Source organism: Silene latifolia, chromosome Y, assembly GCF_048544455.1.
Source record: "Silene latifolia isolate original U9 population chromosome Y, ASM4854445v1, whole genome shotgun sequence".
NCBI classification, from domain to species: domain Eukaryota; kingdom Viridiplantae; phylum Streptophyta; class Magnoliopsida; order Caryophyllales; family Caryophyllaceae; genus Silene; species Silene latifolia.
Genome location: NC_133538.1, coordinates 185442721 through 185463415, shown reverse-complemented (window position 1 = coordinate 185463415; position 20695 = coordinate 185442721). Strand labels below are relative to the sequence as shown.

Here is a 20695-nt window from a genome sequence, read left to right as displayed (position 1 = left end):
ATTACAGTCTTCCCCTCTTAAAATGAATTTCATCCCGTAGTTTGCCCAGAAATACTATAACAACATGTATAAACATCCACACAACTGAGCACCATTCCAACTTATGATAACACAATTAACCATTCACTATTATCAACTACACCAACTTATCAAAAGATGTCACAGCAATAACTCAAAACATTTGAAGTATCACATAATGTGCTAGACGGCTAGCTAAACCACGATTCTTAATACGTCTTTTGATACATACTCCATCGGGTGGCCTCGCTTTTCTTGTACATATAGGGAAACGTGTCATACTTTGCCCTAGCGGATCTAATGTGATTGGTACTGGGATAAATGGTGCAATTGCATTGGTTTTTTTTGCTACTTCTTTCATTAACGGTTACTATCATCTTATAATTAGGCCTCCTTCCCAAAGACACCGACTTAGTAAATTATTCTACTTTGATAGCATATATACAGTTTTGCGAGTTACTTTGTTAATTTTCGTAATCTTAGAAATACTTGAGCTCGCGATTTAAGCTGCGGAACACAAACGTAATTTTTTCTCGAATACGAACCTGCACAATAGGTTGTATAGTGAGAAGGCTTGGCAAACTTTTTAGCCTAAAGGCTAAAAAGTTTGCCAATAATGCAGGACTGTATACAACCTATTTTTTCTCGAATACGAACCTGCATATATACAGTTTTGCGAGTTACTTTTTAACTTATTAGCCTTTAGAAAAATAGTTGACGATTAACTGTTGAAATCTCACAAACTTAATTGACAAACTGCGGACTTATAAATTAACAATTAACTTTTCCATGTAAATAACTTTCCATTTTTCTTTCAAAAATTATACGTAAAAACTTAATAGATTTACACATTGGTAAGCAATATAATTAAGATATCACAAATGTGTAAACCTGAAGCGATGGTCCCTACAATAGGCATAAAAGGTGTTTCGAAAATAAATTACAACTCGAAGTATGCAGTTCATGTCAAGGTGTTACCCAACTAAAATATAATAAAAAACTTTTAACTCTTCATCTTCGTCCGCGCTTTGTTCATCATTGAATCCTTCGTTTGTAGGTCCTTCATTTCTCCATCACCTTTCATCCATATCTTCAACTTACTTCTCTAACTGAAACACGAGAACTTAGACACTAATCCAAATAGTGTAGATAATGTCTGGTATTATGATACACTATATGAATACTATATAACTGACCGTGCTAACTTTATTCTATACTCATATGTTAGCAAAATAGCAAGTGTCCCAAACATTTTAACATAACTCACAAGGAGCTAGCACAATTAATCTGTTAGAAATTCAACCAAACCTTGTATAAAAACATCAATCTTATCCGCCTAACAATCAAGTGGAACCTTAAAACCTCAACACAGAATGACCATGGACACTTTCAATCTACATGGGCACATTATTAGTATTATGTTTGAAAAAAGTTGTGCCCATAAATTTAAAATATGGGCACATTGTTATAGGTATCCATCATATGATACGTATTTATATCCGTGCACTGTCAACTTATGGCTAAGTGGTCATGGTTGCCTAAACGTTGGTGCATCAGCAGCTATCGAACATATTCCATGCTTGATGAGATGTCGCAAATTCACTTTAAATTGACAGTCCACGAAATTACAACAAATTACAATGACATACATCTATACTATACATTTACAGTATACTAAACATATTTATCCGATACTTATCCGGGCAGGATCATGTTAGAATATTGTGTACATAAGTTATTATTTGCTAAGATATTAGATACATTGTATTAGGAAAATATCCCTTGTAATTAGGATCATATCTCCTAGTCTATATTGTATATATACCGATTGGGTTAATCAATAAAACGCAAGCATTACAATCTTTCATGGTATCAGCTTCCTAGGTTAAAATCGATCTCACAAATCGCTTCCGCTACCCTAGTTTTCTTCATCGCGGCTGCATCTCCCCTCCCGACCTCTCATCACAAAAATAGCCATGTCGAAGAAAAACCAGTATCATCCCGCTCTCGCCGTCACGCAGATTCGCAACCATGTCACCGTTACCCTTGGTATGGATAATGATCAATATCCTCTTTGGGTCGCTCTTTTCATGAATCACGCGAAATCCACTCGTGTGCTTCATCATATCATCACCCCGAATTCAGGGAAACCCGCTCCTCCTGTCACGGACGATGAGAAAGAGCTATGGGAGACAGTCGATGCGATGGTCCTTCAATGGATCTATGCGACGGTTTCTACGGAATTACTTGAAACTATCGTTGAATCCGATTCCACCGCTATGGAATGTTGGCGACGGATTGAAGACATTTTTCAAGATAACCAACACAGCCGTGCGGTTACGCTGGAACAGGAATTTTCTGCCACTTCTATGGCGGATTTAGCCTCTATCTCGGCATACTGTCAACGGCTCAAGAGTCTCTCCGATCAATTGAAGAACGTTGGTGCTCCGGTCACTAACAATCGCCTGGTTCTCCAACTTGTATCGGGTCTCACCTCTGCCTATCAAAACGTAGGCACTATCATTCGCCAAAAGGAACCCCTACCGTAGTTTTACCGTGCTCCGTCGATGCTCACGTTGGAAGAGGCGCGTATTGCGAAGGCTGCTGCATCTTCATCCTCTGCACTGTATGTTAAAAACCATGATGATGGCTCTAGTTCATCATCTCAATCGATTCTTGGTAAGCCTCCTGTTTCGTCAAATAAATCTAATGGGAATAAGAATGGGAACAACAAGAAGAAGGGTAATAACAAGGGCAAGGGTGGAAAGCAAAATGAGTCGAACTCTGGAGGTAGCACGGGTTCTGGTGGAGCTCCTGTTTCTGCACCGTGGGGTGGCTATGGCGGCTGGCCTTGGGCTCCTTCGGGTTGGACCTATCCTCCGTGCCCCTATCCAACTCAAGGATATGGCACTTGGCCGAGGCAGCCTAGTCCACGACCCCCGTTCACTCCAAGACCCCAAGCTTACTCGGCTGAAAATCAGCCTACGGCGACGGATATCGAGCAAGCAATGTATACTCTTGGTTTGAACCCTCCTGATCCACGTTGGTTCATGGATACTGGCGCTACATCTCATATGACATCGGATGCAGGTAAACTCTCGTCTTATGTTAATTCGAGCATTAATAATGGTATAATAGTTGGCAATGGTCAATCTATCCTTATTAGTGGTCTTGGGCACGCAACTCTAGAAAAACCGCACCCCCCTCTCCATCTTAAAAATGTCATACATGTACCTCAAATAGTCAAAAACTTAGTATCTGTCCGAAAATTTACTAAAGATAATTCGTTCGCCGTAGAATTTGACCCTTTTGGTTTTTGTGTGAAGGATTACAAGACGGGGACGCGTCTCATGAGGTGTAATAGTCGTGGCGAGCTCTACCCAATTACCTTGACCGACCCAAAAATTCCAGCTGCTTTTACCGCAATTTCTCCTTCTCTTTGGCATGACATATTAGGCCATCTCGGAGCTCCAGTTTTTAATTCATTACGTCTTAAAAATTGTATTCCGTGTAATTCGAATAAAGTACCTTTAGTTTGCCCTACTTGTTCTATTGGAAAAACGATTAAACAACCATTTTTTGCTTCAACTACTCGTACTATATTACCGTTTGATATCATTCATTGTGATCTTTGGACGTCTCCCGTTCCAAGCTCTTCGGGTCACCGATTTTATTTGGTTTTATTAGATGATTTTACCAATTATGTTTGGACCTTTCCTTTGTCTCACAAATCTAAAGTCTATGACATTTTTGTTACTTTTCGAAAATTTATTAAAACCCAATTTGAACGTAATATAAAAGCAATACAATGCGATAATGGAAAAGAATTTGACAATGCCCCGTTTTGGGCGTGGTGTGCCAAACACGGAACCTCGTTTCGTTTTTCGTGCCCATATACGTCACCCCAAAATGGTAAGGCCGAGCGCAAAATCCGATCCATAAATAATATTATCCGCACTCTATTGCTTCGTTCGAGTGTTCCTTTAAGTTTTTGGCATCACGCCCTTCAAATGGCCACATATTTACTCAACATTCTTCCAAACAAACAAATAGCTATGCAATCCCCTATTTTTGCTCTTTACTCGAAATTACCGTCCTATGATCATATTCGTGTCTTCGGTTGTCTTTGTTACCCACTCATTCCATCTACCAAAATTCACAAGCTTCAAGCTCGGTCCACTCCGAGTGTGTTTCTTGGTTATCCGGAAAATCATCGTGGCTACAAATGTTATGACCCTATCACCAAGAAAATTCAAATAAGTAGTCATGTTGTTTTTTATGAGTCTCGTTTTCCCTTTCATGAAAAACACCCATCTCGCTTGCCCGACTATGAATTTCTTGAGAGTGTTGTTCACCCTACGGTTCTCCATGAGCACCTAAACCGTGCCCTTGAACCAACTCCCAACGACACTCCACCCGTGTCACCAACCCGTGGCCAACCCGGTACTCAGTCCCCTGTCCGTACCATGTCTCCCTCTCCTGCCCGTACCTTGTCTCCCTCCCCTGCCACCGTAACCCAGCCCCTTTCCCAGCCTACTCCAGGCCTCATATCCACCCCACTCGACCAAATAATTTCACAACCAACTTCCTCCAATGTCCCCAATATTCCTCCTGGTTCGAAAGCAGTCACCCGTGGCGACCATGGCATCCGTAAACCGAAACCCGTTTTTGATCTTCATACTACAATTGCTATTTCCCCGTTGCCCCGTAACCCTGTGTCTGCCCTTAACGACCCTAATTGGAAATTGGCCATGGATGACGAATTTAATGCTCTTATTAGTAATAAGACGTGGGTTTTAATACCTCGTCCATCTCATGTGAATGTTATTCGGTCTATGTGGATTTTCCGTCACAAATTTAATTCTGACGGATCTTTTGACCGGTATAAGGCTCGTCTTGTAGGTGACGGCAAAATTCAGCAGGTTGGTATAGATTGTGGTGAGACATTTAGTCCGGTGGTTAAGTCGGCTACAATTCGGGTGGTCCTTTCTCTTGCTCTGGCTCACGGGTGGGACATTAACCAGCTTGATGTCAAGAATGCATTTTTACACGGTGATCTTCATGAAACCGTCTATATGCATCAGCCAGTCGGGTACAGGGACCCTAAATTTCCTAACCATGTTTGCTTTCTTCGTAAGTCACTTTATGGTTTGAAACAAGCGCCCCGCGCTTGGTATACTCGGTTTGCTAATTTCGTGTTGACGATGGGTTTTACTAATAGCAAGTGTGATCATTCTCTATTCATCTACAAAAATGGGTCTGAAGTTGCGTTTTTACTTCTTTATGTGGATGATATTGTCCTTGTGTCGTCATCAACAGCCTTGCGAAAGTCTCTCATTGCTCAATTAAGCTCGGAATTCGCAATGAAGGATCTAGGTCCTCTCAGTTATTTTCTTGGTATTGCGGTTTGCCGTCTTGCATCGGGTATGTTTCTGTCTCAATCTAAATATGCAGCAGAAATTCTAGAGCGCGCGGGTATGTCCATGTGCAAACCCTCTTCTACTCCCGTTGACACCAAGCCAAAACTCAGTTCGGCCCCTTCCCAGCCCTGCTCCGACTTGTCTTTGTACCGCAGCCTCGCTGGTGCGCTACAGTATCTCACTTTCACCCGTCCGGATATCTCTTATGCGGTTCAACAAGTATGTCTCTTTAAGCACAATCCAATGGACATACATATGAACGCTTTGAAACGGATTCTGAGGTACGTAAAAGGCACGCTTGAATTAGGTCTTTGGCTTGATCGGTCTAAAACTGATACACTTACCACGTATACTGACGCCGATTGGGCTGGGTGTCCTGATACTCGTCGTTCTACTAGTGGATATTGTGTCTTTCTCGGGACAAATCTTGTTTCGTGGGCTTCGAAACGCCAACCTACTTTGTCTAAGTCTAGTGTAGAGGCCGAGTACAGAGGGGTCGCTAACGTTGAATTCGAGTCTTGCTGGTTGCGCAATCTCTTGTTAGAACTTCACCATCCGTTACCTAAAGCTACCATTGTTTATTGTGATAATGTCAGTAATATTTATCTATCCGGTAATCCCGTCCAACATCAAAGGACGAAGTACATTGAGCTTGACATTCACTTTGTCCGTGAGAAAGTAGTTCGTGGTGATGTCCGTGTCCATCATGTTCCCTCAAGGTCGCAAATTGCTGATATTTTCACAAAAGGCTTGCCGGGTGTTCTTTTCACTAATTTTCGCGACAGTCTCAGCGTCCGTAAGCCTCCCGCTTCCACTGAGGGGGTGTTTAAAAATTTTGTGTAAATAAGTTATTATTTGCTATGATATTAGATGCATTGTATTAGGAAAATATCCCTTGTAATTAGGATCATATCTCCTAGTCTATATTGTATATATACCGATTGGGTTAATCAATAAAACGCAAGCATTATAATCTTTCAGATCATAACCATCTTTTGGTAAAACGACCATACTAAATAGAGACATCTGATGTACTACATCAGATGTATAATCTACTTACTGTAAAGAAAGCTCATTATCTTTTGTTGGTTTTGCTTAATTTACAGTTTATTTTCTTTAACTAAATCTAATTGTTGCTAATTTATTTGCAGATTATAGTCATACTTTAATTAAAGATAAATAAATGGTTGTGATGGAGGGAGGGACTATCACAGAAACAAAAAAATCGATAGACAACAAAGTCAGTTTGATTCCCATGGTTTGATCAATATGATGGATCTATGTTTGGTAGGCTTATTTGTGTTGTGTTCTAAATGCATTTTCTGGGGAAAATACCAACAAGCTATGGTAATGGCAATTGAGTGCAGAAGACTTGATAAACTAAAAGAGGGTATCATGAGAAGTGACAATGCTCCTGGATGTTTGGCATACTTTATTAATGTCTCACGCTCCTACGTTAGTCAGTATTTAAAGAATTATTTACTATTTTTATATATTTATGATTAATAAAGTCGTTATAAATTCATATTTTACGATGTTAAAAGTTATATCTTTTCAAAAGAGTTCCTTCGTGATCAACAAGAGGCACTTCCATGTTTTACAAAATTACCTACTTTATAAAATAAGCATTCGTTTTACATAAATCCTATCAATCTACTAAAACAATATGGAAGAAAAGTTGAACTACTTATAAAAGATAGATTTTGAATTTTAGACGGTTGTTTGAGTTTGGCCAATATTAGGACTCCTTAGAACAATCAATCATTCAATTTTAATAGGTATTGATTTTATTTATTTCCTATATAGAGCAATCAACTACGCAAGAATTGTTCCGCTACTGAGATAAATGCATAAACTGATACGAGAAGTTATCATATCTTATCTATTTATAAAAATATCATATCTTACCTACTATATAAAATAAAAGATAAAGATTTGAATAAATAGTTTACTAAATACATAAATTTGGGTTGATATGAGACTATAAGACGTGTTAATTATACTCTAACTAAAATCCTAAACTCTTAATGTACTTTTAACTACAAAGCATAAAAAAAAATTTAGTTTGTGTTTGCTGTTTTAACTTTTAAGTAACTAGAGTCAACGTATTTAATGATCTAGTGTGTAACCTAGGGGCTACGGTATTAAAACTCGCGAGAAAATGAAGCATGCATCAAACTTTCAACCATCGACCCAACAAATTCCATTAATTATAGATTGCGCGGGTTATAGATATTTCATATTTTACCACTTCAGTTAAGAAATAAAACATTATTTAGAAAGCCGTGCAACGTACGGGCACAAAATCTTGTATCTATCTATATTATTAAATGAAGTTTTTTTCGAGCGATTACAGACAGTCCAACTTATTCGAACTACATAAATCTAAAACAAATATTTGATAAAAATAAAAATAAAATAATAAAAATCATTAACTGCAAAAAAAAACACTAGAATCTTACGTTGTATACACTACTATTAGCTGTTAATAGTGCTAAAAATACTAGATAAACATGAATTTTACCCCTTCTACACGTTTTTTATATCAAAATCAAATTTAAGAGTCCTTGCTTGAAGCAATTTTAAGACTCCTTGCTTGAATCAATTTTAAGACTCCTTCTTTGATGATCAATTTTTGTTATGCGAGGACTCAAACTATTACGTAGGAGTACAAAATATATATATATATATATATATATATATATATATATATATATATATATATATATATATATATATATATATATATATATATAGGCCGGATCCGGTGAGGCACCTCATTATGGCGAGGCGGTCGGTCTCACCAAATGACTACCTTGGGTGATTTGCATTATACATTGATGGGCTGATTTTGTAATGTTGGACTGAAAACAAGGATGAAAATTAGGGGTCAACAAGAAACTTTTCATTTGGTCCAAAACACTTTCTCTCTCTAAACTAAACAAAAGCCCAAATACCTTATTCTCTCTAATCTAAACAAAAGGCCCAAATTCTTTCCTTCCAAAACTAATGAGCTTTCACGTTATACAAAAACACTCAATTTGGGGCGTCGATTTCAATGACAAGCTAAAAGATCATCAAATTTGTGAGACGATTTCATCAAATTAATCAAATTCTGACAATCAAAGAGGCGAATTCATCAAATTAATCGATTTCTTAGAAGATTTCGAGGTAATTTCCAGGTAATTTCATATTATTTGATGAAAAATTGATTTTCTTAACTTCGTTCATTAATTGATGATATAATGATCAAATTTGAACAAAATCGAACTGTTTTGTAAATTTATAAGGATCAAAACTGAAGTATTTCGTTAGTTTAGGGTTTGAATTCGATCAAAACTGAGCAATTGAGCAATTTCGGAATTCGCGGTGTAAAATTTGTTGATTTTGTTAATTCATTCATTAATTGATTATAATTCATTCATTAATAAGGCTCAAATTGACGTTGCAGCTTTAATTTCAATGGAGATTACGGACATTACAATAATAGCGGTGATAATCTGCAAAAACAGGTAATCTCCGTTTTTTTCTCTGTTTTATGAAGCTGTTTTGCTATTCTCCTGAATTTGTGAATATGTGAGGTTATATTGTGAATCTAAGAAGTTATTTCGTAAATCTGAGAAGTTATTTCGTTAATGTAGGCTATAATATCCTAAATTTGATCGAAAATAATCAATTTCGCCCTACTTATTATGGTATTACTATGCTGATGTTGCGGTCTAACTCCCGATCATCGCAACGACTCCTGATAATAGTGCTATTACAACAGGTATTCTGTTTTGTCCCTATTTTATGAATTTGAGACGTTTTTTTGTTCTGGTTTTGTGAATCTAAGAGGTTATTTTGCGAATCTAGGAGCTAATTTTGTGCATCTGAAAGGATATTTTGAAAATATAAACTGTTCTGTTTTGTGAATCGAGAGGTTATTTTGCAAATCTAGGAGCTAATTTTGTGAATCTGAGAGGTTATTTTGTAAATATAGACTGTTCTGGTTTTGTGAATCTGAGAGGTTATTTTGCGAATATAGGAGCTAATTTTGCGAATCTATAACATCCTGAACCTTGGATCGTGGCAGAAATTGTTTGACATTGTATATTTTGTGAATTAGAGTGCTTATTTTGTGAATATAAGAGCTAAATATAATATTCAGAAAACTTAAAAATCTTGTAATTTTTCATCACATAAAATTTCGCAGACAACATTCAAAAATAAAATAAACTTAAAACAACAACATTCAAAAATAAAATAAACTGAAAAGCTGAAAAATTAAACAAGAAATGATATGTGTGTAGTTTATCAATCACCCCTATTTGTTCGAGGCAATGAACATAGAGCAATATTGATATAGCTATAGGTGCAGCGTTCATCTGCATCAGCGAGTGATCTTCCTGCATATTTAAATGAATATGGGACTCTTCTACATACTGGAGTGTAGCTAAAATATTTTGAATCAAGCCTTGATGCTACCCATAGAAAGGGCCCCTGAACTCGGGAATAGGTAGCCAGCCATTCAGATCTAGTACGCCCAAATTGCTCGAACTTCTCCTGCAACTTAAAAGCACATTTGCGCCATTGTCATTTGTGCCAAATTGGATTAGTACTAATCCCATAAAATGACAAGTCTGCCTGCAGATAACAGGCACCAAAGACTCTATCTCATAACCTTGGCTCAGTAAACAATCTGCCAATTTAGAGAGGTCAGGACAAACATACTTCCCGTTTTGATTCATATAACCTGGAACATTCGCCAAAACACAAGTATAGGGAAATACAAATAAATGAGACATTGTGTGCAATAGGGATGTTTGAAATGTTTTACAGAAGAGAGAAGAGAGGTTATTGGGATATACTATTATGTTTTAGAAATTAGGAATTTATAGGCCTGGTATTTGGCACAACTGTCAACATTGCCTGTTCGCATTACCCATATATTAAATTTTTTGATTGAATGCTTTCTGATTGTTCAATGTCCTTTTCTTGGGAATGGAAGTGTTTTTAACAAATCAACAAAATATCTAGATACATACAACCTGACCTTTTCTTAAAAGTGAATTCATAATCTTCACCCATTTTTTTTTTAAATTATTTGAACTAATAATCTGATACTTTATTTAGTGAATCTCGGATTTTATTTGGTGAATCTCAGCCTATAGTTAGTGAATCTTGGGCCTTATTTTCTGAATCTCTGTTGTTAAACGTTACTGATGCAATTTATTTATTTCTTATAGTTGGTGAATCTTGTACCCTAGCTTGTGAATCTTGGACCCTAGTTTGTGAACCTCAGACCCTAGTTTGTGAATCTTGGGCCTTATTTTCTGAATCTTGGGCCTTATTTTCGAATCTCACTATAGTTAGTGAATCTTGGACCCTAGTTTGTGAAACTAGAAGGTTATTTTGTGAAACTTAAATAACTAATATATACAACCTGGTAAGATTAAAACTAAATAAGATGACAAATTAAAAAGGTTGCACAAGTCCGCACCATTGAATGCTTTAATTGTCTTGTATCAGTATTATCTATGGTTGTCCTTGTATTCATACTTATTATGGTGTTCCTACTATTTTGTTAATTTGAAACATTATTATCGTGAAACTGTAGTTGTTAATGTTAATATAAGAGCTAATAAGGCTCAAATTGACGTTGCAGCTTCAATTTCAATGGAGATTACAGACATTACAGTAACTGGTGATAATATTGCTGTTGAAACAGGTAATCTCCTTTTTTTCGCTATTATCCTGATTTTGTGAATATGTGAGGTTATTTTGTGAATCTAATAGTGAATTTTGTAAATCGGAGAAGTAATTTCGTGAATGTATGCTATAATATCCTGAATTTGATCGAAATTTATCAATTTCGTCCTACTTATTATAGTGTTCCCGCTAATGTTGCGCTTCTAACTCCCGATACTACAAATGACTCTGATAAGAGTGCTAGTGCAACAGGTATTCTGTTTTGTCCCTATTTTACGAATTTGAGACGTTATTTTGGTCTGGTTTTATGAATCTGAGAAGTTTATTTGCGAATCTAGGAGCTAATTTTGTGCATCTGAGAGGTTATTTTGAAAAATATAGACTAATATCCCGAAACTTGGCTTGTGACAGAGGAACTTAGATGCTAATATTGTGAAACTTGATTTGTGAATCGCCTATGTTGCTCTGTTTGGCAAAACTTACTAATTGAACCGAAGAAACATCAATCTTTTATGAATTTGAGATGTTATTTTTTTGAGATTGTTTTGCTATTCTCCTTATTTTGCGAATCAGATAGCTTATTTTGTGAATATAAGAGCTAATTATTTGTATCTAGTAGGTTATCTATTGAAATATAGACTATAAGATCCTGAAACTTGGTTTGTGGCATAGATTATGAACCTTATATGCTAATATTGTGGAACTTTATTTGTTAATCTCCTATCTTGCACTTTTGGCTTATTTTGTGAATCTACAATTTTCAGTTGTTGATTCCAATGTTAATTGCGGTGAAGCTTCTACTGTGTTAACAAGCCCTACAGTACCAACTATTTCCACACCTACTACTCTTATAACTTACACACCGAGTGGCAGCCAACAATGGATAAATAGGATTGATGAAAAGTTTACACCAGCGATTGGGAAAACATTTATTGACTTAGACTCAGCGATGCTGTTTTATGAAACGTACACCGTTGCTTGTGGGTTTAAATCAAGGAAATCTTCAAGCAAAAGGTTTCGTGATGATATTATCAGAACAAAGTGCATGGTTTGCAATCGGGAAGGCTGTAATAAGAAGAAAAGACGACCTGCCCTAACTGGTGTTGCAGAAAAGGCGGATGAATCCGTTGCATCAGAAATAACAGAAATAGGTAGTACAAAGAGCAAACCGAACAAACCAACTGCTAAACGTAGGGTGAAAAAAGGTGGAGGAGAGGCAGAGAGTTCCAACAAAGGGTCAACCACAAGAATAACAAAGATTAGAAGGTGGGGCTGTCCAAAGAATGATAAAGTTCAAGTTCCATGAGAACAAGTACATGGTTGACGTGTTTATTGAGGGTCACAATCACCCGCTTGATGTTGTGAAAAATAAGGAATTTGAGAAACTTGCTGAAAATATCAATGAATTTCATATGCAAATGATTGTCAGCAATTCAAAAGCAAATGTTGGTCCTAGCTTAACACACCAACTATGCACTCAACAATTGGGTGGTTTTCAAAATGTCGGGGCAACAGTCAAGCAATTCAAAAATTTTCAGAGGGAAATGAAGTGTCTAATGAACAGTCATGATGGGGAAATGTTCAAATCACGCTTAGACACCCTAGCTGAAACAAAAGGGCTCCACTTTGTGTATGAAAAAGATTCCAAGAATGCATTGACAAGGATTTTCCGGGCGAATTGTGACATGCAAAGAGCGTATGCTCTGTTTGGGGATGGAGTTTCATACGACCCAACTTATGGTACAAACAAGTACAACATGACGTTCACGCCTTTCACGGGCATTGACCATCATAAAAGGTCAATCACATTTGCATGTGCGCTTATAGAACATGAAAACGATGAGTCATTCATGTGGGTATTTGACCGTTTAAGCGGCTATGGGTGGAAAGAGCCCAACTACATAATCACCGACGAAGACCCAGGAATAATTAAAGCAGTTCCAGGTATGTTTATCAAATTTGCAATTCGTACCTATTAACTTGTGAAACTTCATATTAAATTGTGAATCCTACATTTGTTTTGTTGATTCTAGTTGGCACTGGACAATAGAATGGTTGTAATAATTTGTTTGGTTTTTTGTTTATGTGAATCGTAGTGCTTATTATGCGAAACTAGATCATGAATTTGTGAAACATATGTTTCACGTACTTATATCGCGAATAAGGCACAAAATTTATATAGTCTGAATCCGAGGCTAAGACATGAGATTCACAAAATAACCCCCCAGATTTACAAAATAAGCTATAGGATTCACAAAATAAGCTATATGATGTATAGTCCGAATCTGAGGATAAGACTTGAGATTTACATAATAGTGCATCGTATGACTTTGTTATGTGAAACTGCGTGAATTTAGTTATTATAAAATGATGGTGACGGTCGATAATTTGATTTTGTTCATTGCACCTAAGTTCAAAACAAATGAAACATCGGTTTTGCATGTGGCACATCATGAAGAAAATAACCGACAAGGTTGGGAGTAAAATTTGTAGAGATACCGACTTTTTAACCCGTCTGAACGGTGTTGTATGGGATGATGACCTGGAGCCCGGGGAATTTGAAGAGAAGTGGCTTAAAGTCATGAACGATTTCTCCTTGGAAGACAATACGTGGTTGAATGGGAAGTTCGATATAGACACATGGATACCCGCTTATTTCAGAAATGTGCCAATGGGCGGTTTACTACGAACTACACAAAGGTCAGAGAGTGCTAATAGTTTCTTTAAGCGGTTTGAAAACAAATACGGGACATTAATCGAGTTCTTGGTGCGCTATGAAAGCGCCACGACCACCAAATGCACTGCTTTGAAGCTCCGTGAAGAGGAGAATGCGAATTCAATCCACGAAACACTTTGTATGGGTCAAAATGGGAGACACAAGCAGTGAGAAGCTATACCCATGCGATGTTCTACGAGTTCCAAAACCAGGTGAAGCTTTCAATAAATACCTGCAGTTTGGTTGGATACACTCCGCCGAGATCCTGTGTGAAACTTTGAAGTGTCGTTAGTTGAGGATGCAAAGAAAGGACTAAAATTTGCGGTTGAGTGCGGTAGAAGCACGAATGATGTAAGGTGCACATGTAAACTGTTTGAAAGGAGAGGTATTTTATGCAGTCACATCATTTGGGTTTGTTCGGGAAAGTTTAAGGACATACCTGATAAATATATTTTGCAAAGGTGGAGCAAGAATGCACTCAAAAGTGACGTTTATGATTGGAATGGGAATCATTAGAGAAATACAACAATACCAGTACAAAATAGATTGGAATGTCGTGGTGTGGTCTGAGATTCAGTTAACTGTTGGTATGCTCAAAAGGAAAGAAGAGTCGGATGTGAGAGAGTTTGCCAAGTTAATCAAGGAATTCAGGACAAAACTAGAGGGAAACACTCAACCGTTGACAAAACAACAACAGATTGAGCTTCTACTGGGCTGCAAGGTTCCGGAAGAAACCAACATCTTACCGCCTAATGTGTCTAGGAACAAAGGTCATGGTAAACGGTTGGTGAGCAAGAAAAATAAGGCAATCAAGAAGGCGGAAAAAGCAAAAAGGTTGTGTGCTAACTGTAAGCGCAAGGGCAACCACGACAAAAGGAATTGTCCATATGATTTTGCAGACCTTCCTCCAGTGAACCAGGTTTGCATTCATCTACGCAACTACATCGATATTAATCAAGTATTTTATTTATCTCTTTTATCTTATTTTGAGAATCCCAGAGGTTGCTTTGTGAATCCCAAGTCTTAATTTGTGAATCCTGGGTCTTGTTATGTGAATCACATATCTTTATTTGTGAATCACGGAAATGAGACTGATTGTATGTAGTACCTGATATAATTCCTCACTTTTATTATTGTACATTTAATGTTTGTAAACATCTTTCTAATTCCAGCTGTGTCTTTTGCGTAGGGAGAGCTAGCGGACGAAGAAGTAGAAGAGGAAGGGGATGAGGATGAATAATGAAGGAAAGAGTCTTCTTAAGCCTTGAGAAATAGATATGATGATTGAAGAAGACACTGACAATGTTGAAAGGAGCAGACTTTTAGTTTGGCAACATATTATTTATTCGTTTCCAAAAATATGGACATCTTATTTGTTTATCTTATTTTTGTGAATCCGAGAGGTTACATTGTGAATGTAAGAGGTTGTTTTATGAATCTTAAATCTTAATATGTACAAAAGACCTGGAAATCTTATTTGTTGGTATTAATTTGTGAATCCTTGGGTCTAATTTTCGCGATTATTAGGAAGATACGTAATCTTATTAGAAAGGAACGGACAACTGGCTAAGCGGTCTTATTTTGTGAATGACACAATTTAAACATTATTTCATGAATCTTACCGTGTGAATGACAATATATAAATCACATTTATTACCTTCAAACAAGATAGGGACTCTAAATAGAAAATGCCTAAGTACATCTTCTATTCTGTAAGTGCCTCATATTACCTTTTCGGATTGTTTTGAAATCCGCAACTCGTCATGACCTTTTTCTAATTGAATACATAGGATATGAATACATAGAATAAAAGTAAAATGATCATTATCACCTTCAACCAAATCACCATCTTTGAAGTTAATAAAATATAACCAACATTATAAAAAAAGTACAAGATAAAATTAATAATCCGGAAAGTAGTTGCGGATTTCAAAACGAATATTACTGAAAACATCATTATCACCTTCAACCCAATCCACCGGGTCGTTCTCCCATGCAAGCGGAATTGTCCCGAACTCAAAGGAAGGCCCCTTCGCATACAAATATGCGACCAGTCCCAAATCATCTCTATTAGCAACCCATAAATATGGTCCGGACGGAGGTTTAACGTTTTCAAACCACCACCTCGAAGCTTCATTATTATAAAAAGCGCTCCGGTTTGCGCGCTTGAAGGAAGCAATTGCGTTCATCTCCCCCTCCAAACTCGATCATTGCATGTCCCTTGAACGTCCCATTGTCGATAATAGCCGGGTGGATAGCTTGAACTAAATTCAATCCAGCACCCCGAATAATTTCTACTAATCTGTTAAGATCATATGAGAGAGTTTCCTTTCCAAACCCATCTCTTGTGCTTGGCAAATTATGAAGAATGCACATCACAGGTTTGACGTACGATATTTCGGAACGGCGTCCGAAACTTTCTACTGAATCAAAGGATGCATCAGATTCATAGCCATCAGATTTATAGCCATCAGATTCATAGCCATCAGATTCATACGATGCATCGGATGAATTATTAGAAGACATAATGGTTTTAGAGGGAATTTACTATGGATTAAGTTTGAAGTTTCGGGATAGACGGGTATGGAGGGTTAAATAAAGAGAATGAAACAAAGAGAATGAAACAAAGAGATGTGAAACAAAACCTATTTATATAGAAACAAACCGATTGATGAAACAAAGAGATGCATCAGATGCAATGGATAGAGTTGAAATGTGTTTGGTGTGAAACGTTTTAAATAAAGAGAATGAATGAATGTTTTGTGTGAAACGTTGTAAATAACAACATTCATGGCACTTGCCACGATGTGTAGAAATGTCTAGAAATGTGTATGTGTGGTAAATAATTAACACAGGTGAAATGTTTGAAATATGTAAATGACGGTTTAATCCAAAAAGAATCCCAGGTCTTAATTTGTGAATCCTGGGTCTTGTTATGTGAATCACATATCTTAATTTGTGAATCCTGGAGCAGTCTTTTAGTTTGGCAACATATTTATTTGTTTATCTTATTTTTGTGAATCTGAGAGATTCTTGTGTGAATGTAAGAGGGTTTTTTATGAATCTTAAATCTTAATATGTACAAAAGACCTGGAAATCTTATTTGTTGGTATTAATTTGTGAATCCTGGTCTAATTTTCGCGATTATTAGGAAGATTCGTAATCTTATTAGAAAGGAACAGTCAAACTGCTAAACGGTCTTATTTTGTGAACGACACAATTTAAATATTATTTCATGAATCTTACCGTGTGAATGACAATATATAAATCCGAGGTCTAATATTGTGAATCGACTTGTTTTGTGAATCCATCTTTTGTGAATATCGTCTTTTTTTTTTGAATCTCAGACATTCTTATTCTTTTGTAAATCTCAGGTCTCATTTTATCGACTTATTTTGTGAATCCATCTGTTTGTGAATATCGTCCTTTTTTTTTTGAATCTCAGACATTCTTTTGTGAATCTCAGGTCTAATTTTGCGAATCAGACGCTTTATAAATCATCCACGTTAAATTTCACAACTTCAAGAGACTAATCAATTCCATTGATTAAAGTCAACTATTACAAACGGAGATCTACTAAATAAGCAGATTAGCACCCAACTAAATGACTAATAACATATTCACTAGAATACTTGATAGATCCTGCATATACCATCTAATACTATACTAACATAATACTTGATTGTATCCACCACAAGTTAAATCCCACGCATAAGGGACAAATGCCTCCGACGAACCAACCAGAGATAAGTAAGTATACACTGCATAACACCCAAAACTCACAGCAAAAGAATAAATGCTGCCCCGTTTCTACTACACGCTCACAAAGACAATCATGAAGAATAAATTCCCAACCAGAGAAGCATACACTGAAGAACGATCTCCCTGCTTCACATCATATCACCACCATAGACAAGCACATCTTGCTACTTATACTCCTATATCAGAAAACACATACAATATTTCAAAATATATACACGGACAAGCATGGCTCGCTACTATTCAAAATATCGCGGATACTATGAATTAATGGGGATTTGATATGCAAAAGTTATTAAAGAACCGGGACTGTACCGTTCTAGTATTTGCATCCCATGAAAGTAGTTGCATCATTACAGACTTTCGAAAATCGGCATTCTCTCGCAATTGTAAGAAATTATAGTTGAAATTAATGAACAACACGTTTCAAATACAGATTTCATGTACGTATATCTTTGTTCAACTTGTTTCTTACCTGATAATTGTCTGGATTCTGCCAATCACCGAGATCACAGTCCAACATACTCAAATACCTCAACACGTGAGCTCCACAATCAAAACTGAATGTAGTATAGTGTTCAACTGTTTAGTAAACAATATTTAATTTCCGTAAAGCAGACACATTAGGGAATAACTTACTTATTTGATTGTTGAGGAACTCGAGAGTTATAACCCTGAGAGTGCAAAACCGCATGGGATAATATGACGGGGAACTACGTGCCAAAATAGGAGATAATTTGGCCACCTGAAAATGTTTCGAGTTAATACTGATTATACACTAAAAATGTTTTATATACTCTGATTCACAAACTGTCAAGGGTTAGATTAGGCAAATAATTAATACCATGTCTATGGTTGTATTATGTACATCATAAGACTGTACGCAGTTGCTTGAGTTGAGGATGTAATTCGTTTTACTATCCATATCGCATATACAAGCCCACCAATGTTTGTCTTTGATCAGCGGTATAAAAACCTGATATAATAAAGATTAGTCTCCAATTTACAGCCCTACATGTCCACCACAAAAAAAAAAAAAAAAAATAAAAAATAATAAAAAAAATATTGTGGAGGGACCAGACCTTTCGGATTGTGGCACCATTCACCGGTTTGTATGTCCCACTGATGTATTGATTCCAAATACAAGGGTTTTTCTTCTTTGTACAGTTCTACATACCACAAAAGGTGATTTTACAAACCATATCAATTTGGGATAATCAAGATACTTGAATATTAAAACAAGTTCAAAGCTAACCACGATGACAGTCGATGGCAAGTACGAAAGATCTGGTCGATGAAGTGTCGTCTTAATCCCAAACATATCAATCACCTAAAAAAACAATATTAGGAATGAAACAAAAGATTACAGATAATACAATGGAATGAACGCTGATAGTAGACTACTTACTTGATCCATAACCCACTGACGCGGTCTAAGCGTAGATAAACCCGCTCGTGTGACTTCCATCCACTCAGTACACACCATAGCCTCGCTGTAGTAAGGCACATTAAGAAACATTACTAGAATTAAAGTAAAGGGGCAAGGGAAAAGCACAAAAAAATAAAAGTAAAGGGGAAAAATACTTACTGTATGACATCTCTTCCTTTGCGGTGCCAAATAACCTTCACAAGGTGGTCTTCAGAATAAGGTAGACGCCGGTAGCCCCTGACAAATATTAATAAGACAGCTTAAGATCTGTGATTCACAAATCAAGATATTTGATTCACATAATAAGACCAACGATTCAGAAATTAAGAACAACAGATAAAACCAAAAATAACATCTAAGATTCACAAAACATGATTAATAAGGGAATGGGTCATACATAGGCACACAATTCCACTCTTCTGCACTTCGTTCGACAGTAGCTTTCAACATGTTGTCACCGGAGGTCATAATTCAAGGCATAACTTCAATGCATAGCGTTTGATTGACTTACCTATAAATGCAAAACAAAAAGTCCTTATAATTATTCCAAAGTTCACGAACGGCCCCAGGTTTCAGAAATTAACTCCAGTCCGACAAATCTAACTCTCAGGTTCACAAGGTTAAGTAAAGGTATCTTACAGAAGTTATAATTAAAGGACATCGTTTTGTTCCCTTTGTAATGCTCCAACAGGTGAAACAAATAGACGCCGGTATCCATTTCACCGGACTTCAAAATTGAAGGAGGGATAAACAACTCGAGCATCATGTCACCATCTGCTGCGAATCTTGGTGAAACCCATTAATGAGCCTGTCTTTTCCGCACTGACACAACCTAAATTAGCACTTAATTATGTGGATGTGTTACATGCTTGTCAAACACTTTGATCGTGAATTCACAGATTTGCATAACCAGAAATGGAGGAAAAGACGCACCGTAGGTTGCACATAATCGAATAGTTAACATCTACTCCATTCATAGGGTGTATGACACAATTTATTCCATCGAAGGTCGAAACAAAAGAAGAACGGTGGGCATGATGTAGACATGATTGGAGTGCAAATCTGAAAACAAGACAAGATGAAATGAAAAGAAGAACATAAAGATGAAAATAGGTTTCACAAAACATAATAACACCAAACCAAAACTTACTAATTGAATCAAGAAACATCAATATTTTCCAGACAACCCGGGGGGAACTAACACCGTCATTGGAGTATGGAACAAATAAACGAACAGAGAATCCGGTGATTTCAACTTCTCATTACTTGTTTAGGATCTCACACCAAATATTTACAAATTGAACATACTCGATCACCTTCGGGTATAGTCCTCAACATGCTCCTTGTCAATCTCACGAGTGTTACTTTGAAAAAGAATATCACCGCACTCAACAATCAAAACAATCGATTCGCAAAACAAGCCGTCGATTCGCAAAACAAATCTATTGGATTGGATCACAAAATAAATTCAAAATTTATAAATTGTCCGATTCACAAAATGAGACCTGAGATTTACAAAACAAGGTCATAGTTAAATACCTTTGTTCTCTTTTGTTGAGCAAAGCCCGAAATCCAACAAATATTTTCTCCTCCCTATTAAAAGCGATAATAACACTGATGTTTTTTGGAGATACGGAGATCGATAGGCGGCACTGGAATTAT

General features: G+C 36.7%; 3 protein-coding genes across 3 annotated transcripts; 2 read left to right on the top strand and 1 right to left on the bottom strand.

Annotated features, from left to right (window-relative positions):
- Positions 1 to 1994: 1994 nt before the first annotated feature.
- On the top strand, positions 1995 to 2567 carry LOC141629604 (uncharacterized). The gene has a single exon (XM_074442581.1). It carries the CDS (start codon positions 1995 to 1997, stop codon positions 2565 to 2567), a length of 573 nt encoding a protein of 190 aa, XP_074298682.1.
- A 9980-nt stretch (positions 2568 to 12547) lies between these two features.
- LOC141629603 (protein FAR1-RELATED SEQUENCE 3-like) lies at positions 12548 to 13179 on the top strand. Its single transcript, XM_074442580.1, has 2 exons — positions 12548 to 13073; positions 13163 to 13179. Exons 1-2 carry the CDS (start codon positions 12548 to 12550, stop codon positions 13177 to 13179), a joined length of 543 nt encoding a protein of 180 aa, XP_074298681.1.
- Positions 13180 to 18807: 5628 nt separating this feature from the next.
- On the bottom strand, positions 18808 to 19501 carry LOC141629602 (uncharacterized). The gene is made up of 5 exons (XM_074442579.1): positions 19431 to 19501; positions 19193 to 19270; positions 19013 to 19097; positions 18885 to 18934; positions 18808 to 18829 (listed from the first exon to the last, which is right to left on the bottom strand). The coding sequence occupies exons 1-5, from the start codon at positions 19499 to 19501 to the stop codon at positions 18808 to 18810; spliced, it is 306 nt and encodes a 101-aa protein (XP_074298680.1).
- Positions 19502 to 20695: the final 1194 nt, after the last annotated feature.

Bases quoted from the DNA above. Each gene is read 5' to 3' on its own strand.
- LOC141629602 (XM_074442579.1), bottom strand. From the start codon at position 19,501: ATGACCTCCGGTGACAACATGTTGAAAGCTACTGTCGAACGAAGTGCA. The intron at 19,271-19,430 runs GTATGACCCATT...AATATTTGTCAG, and splicing joins GAGTGGAATTGTGTGCCTAT to GGGCTACCGGCGTCTACCTT. The intron at 18,935-19,012 runs GTAAGTAGTCTA...TTGTTTTTTTAG, and splicing joins GTCAGTGGGTTATGGATCAA to GTGATTGATATGTTTGGGAT.
- LOC141629604 (XM_074442581.1), top strand. From the start codon at position 1,995: ATGTCGAAGAAAAACCAGTATCATCCCGCTCTCGCCGTCACGCAGATT.
- LOC141629603 (XM_074442580.1), top strand. From the start codon at position 12,548: ATGATTGTCAGCAATTCAAAAGCAAATGTTGGTCCTAGCTTAACACAC.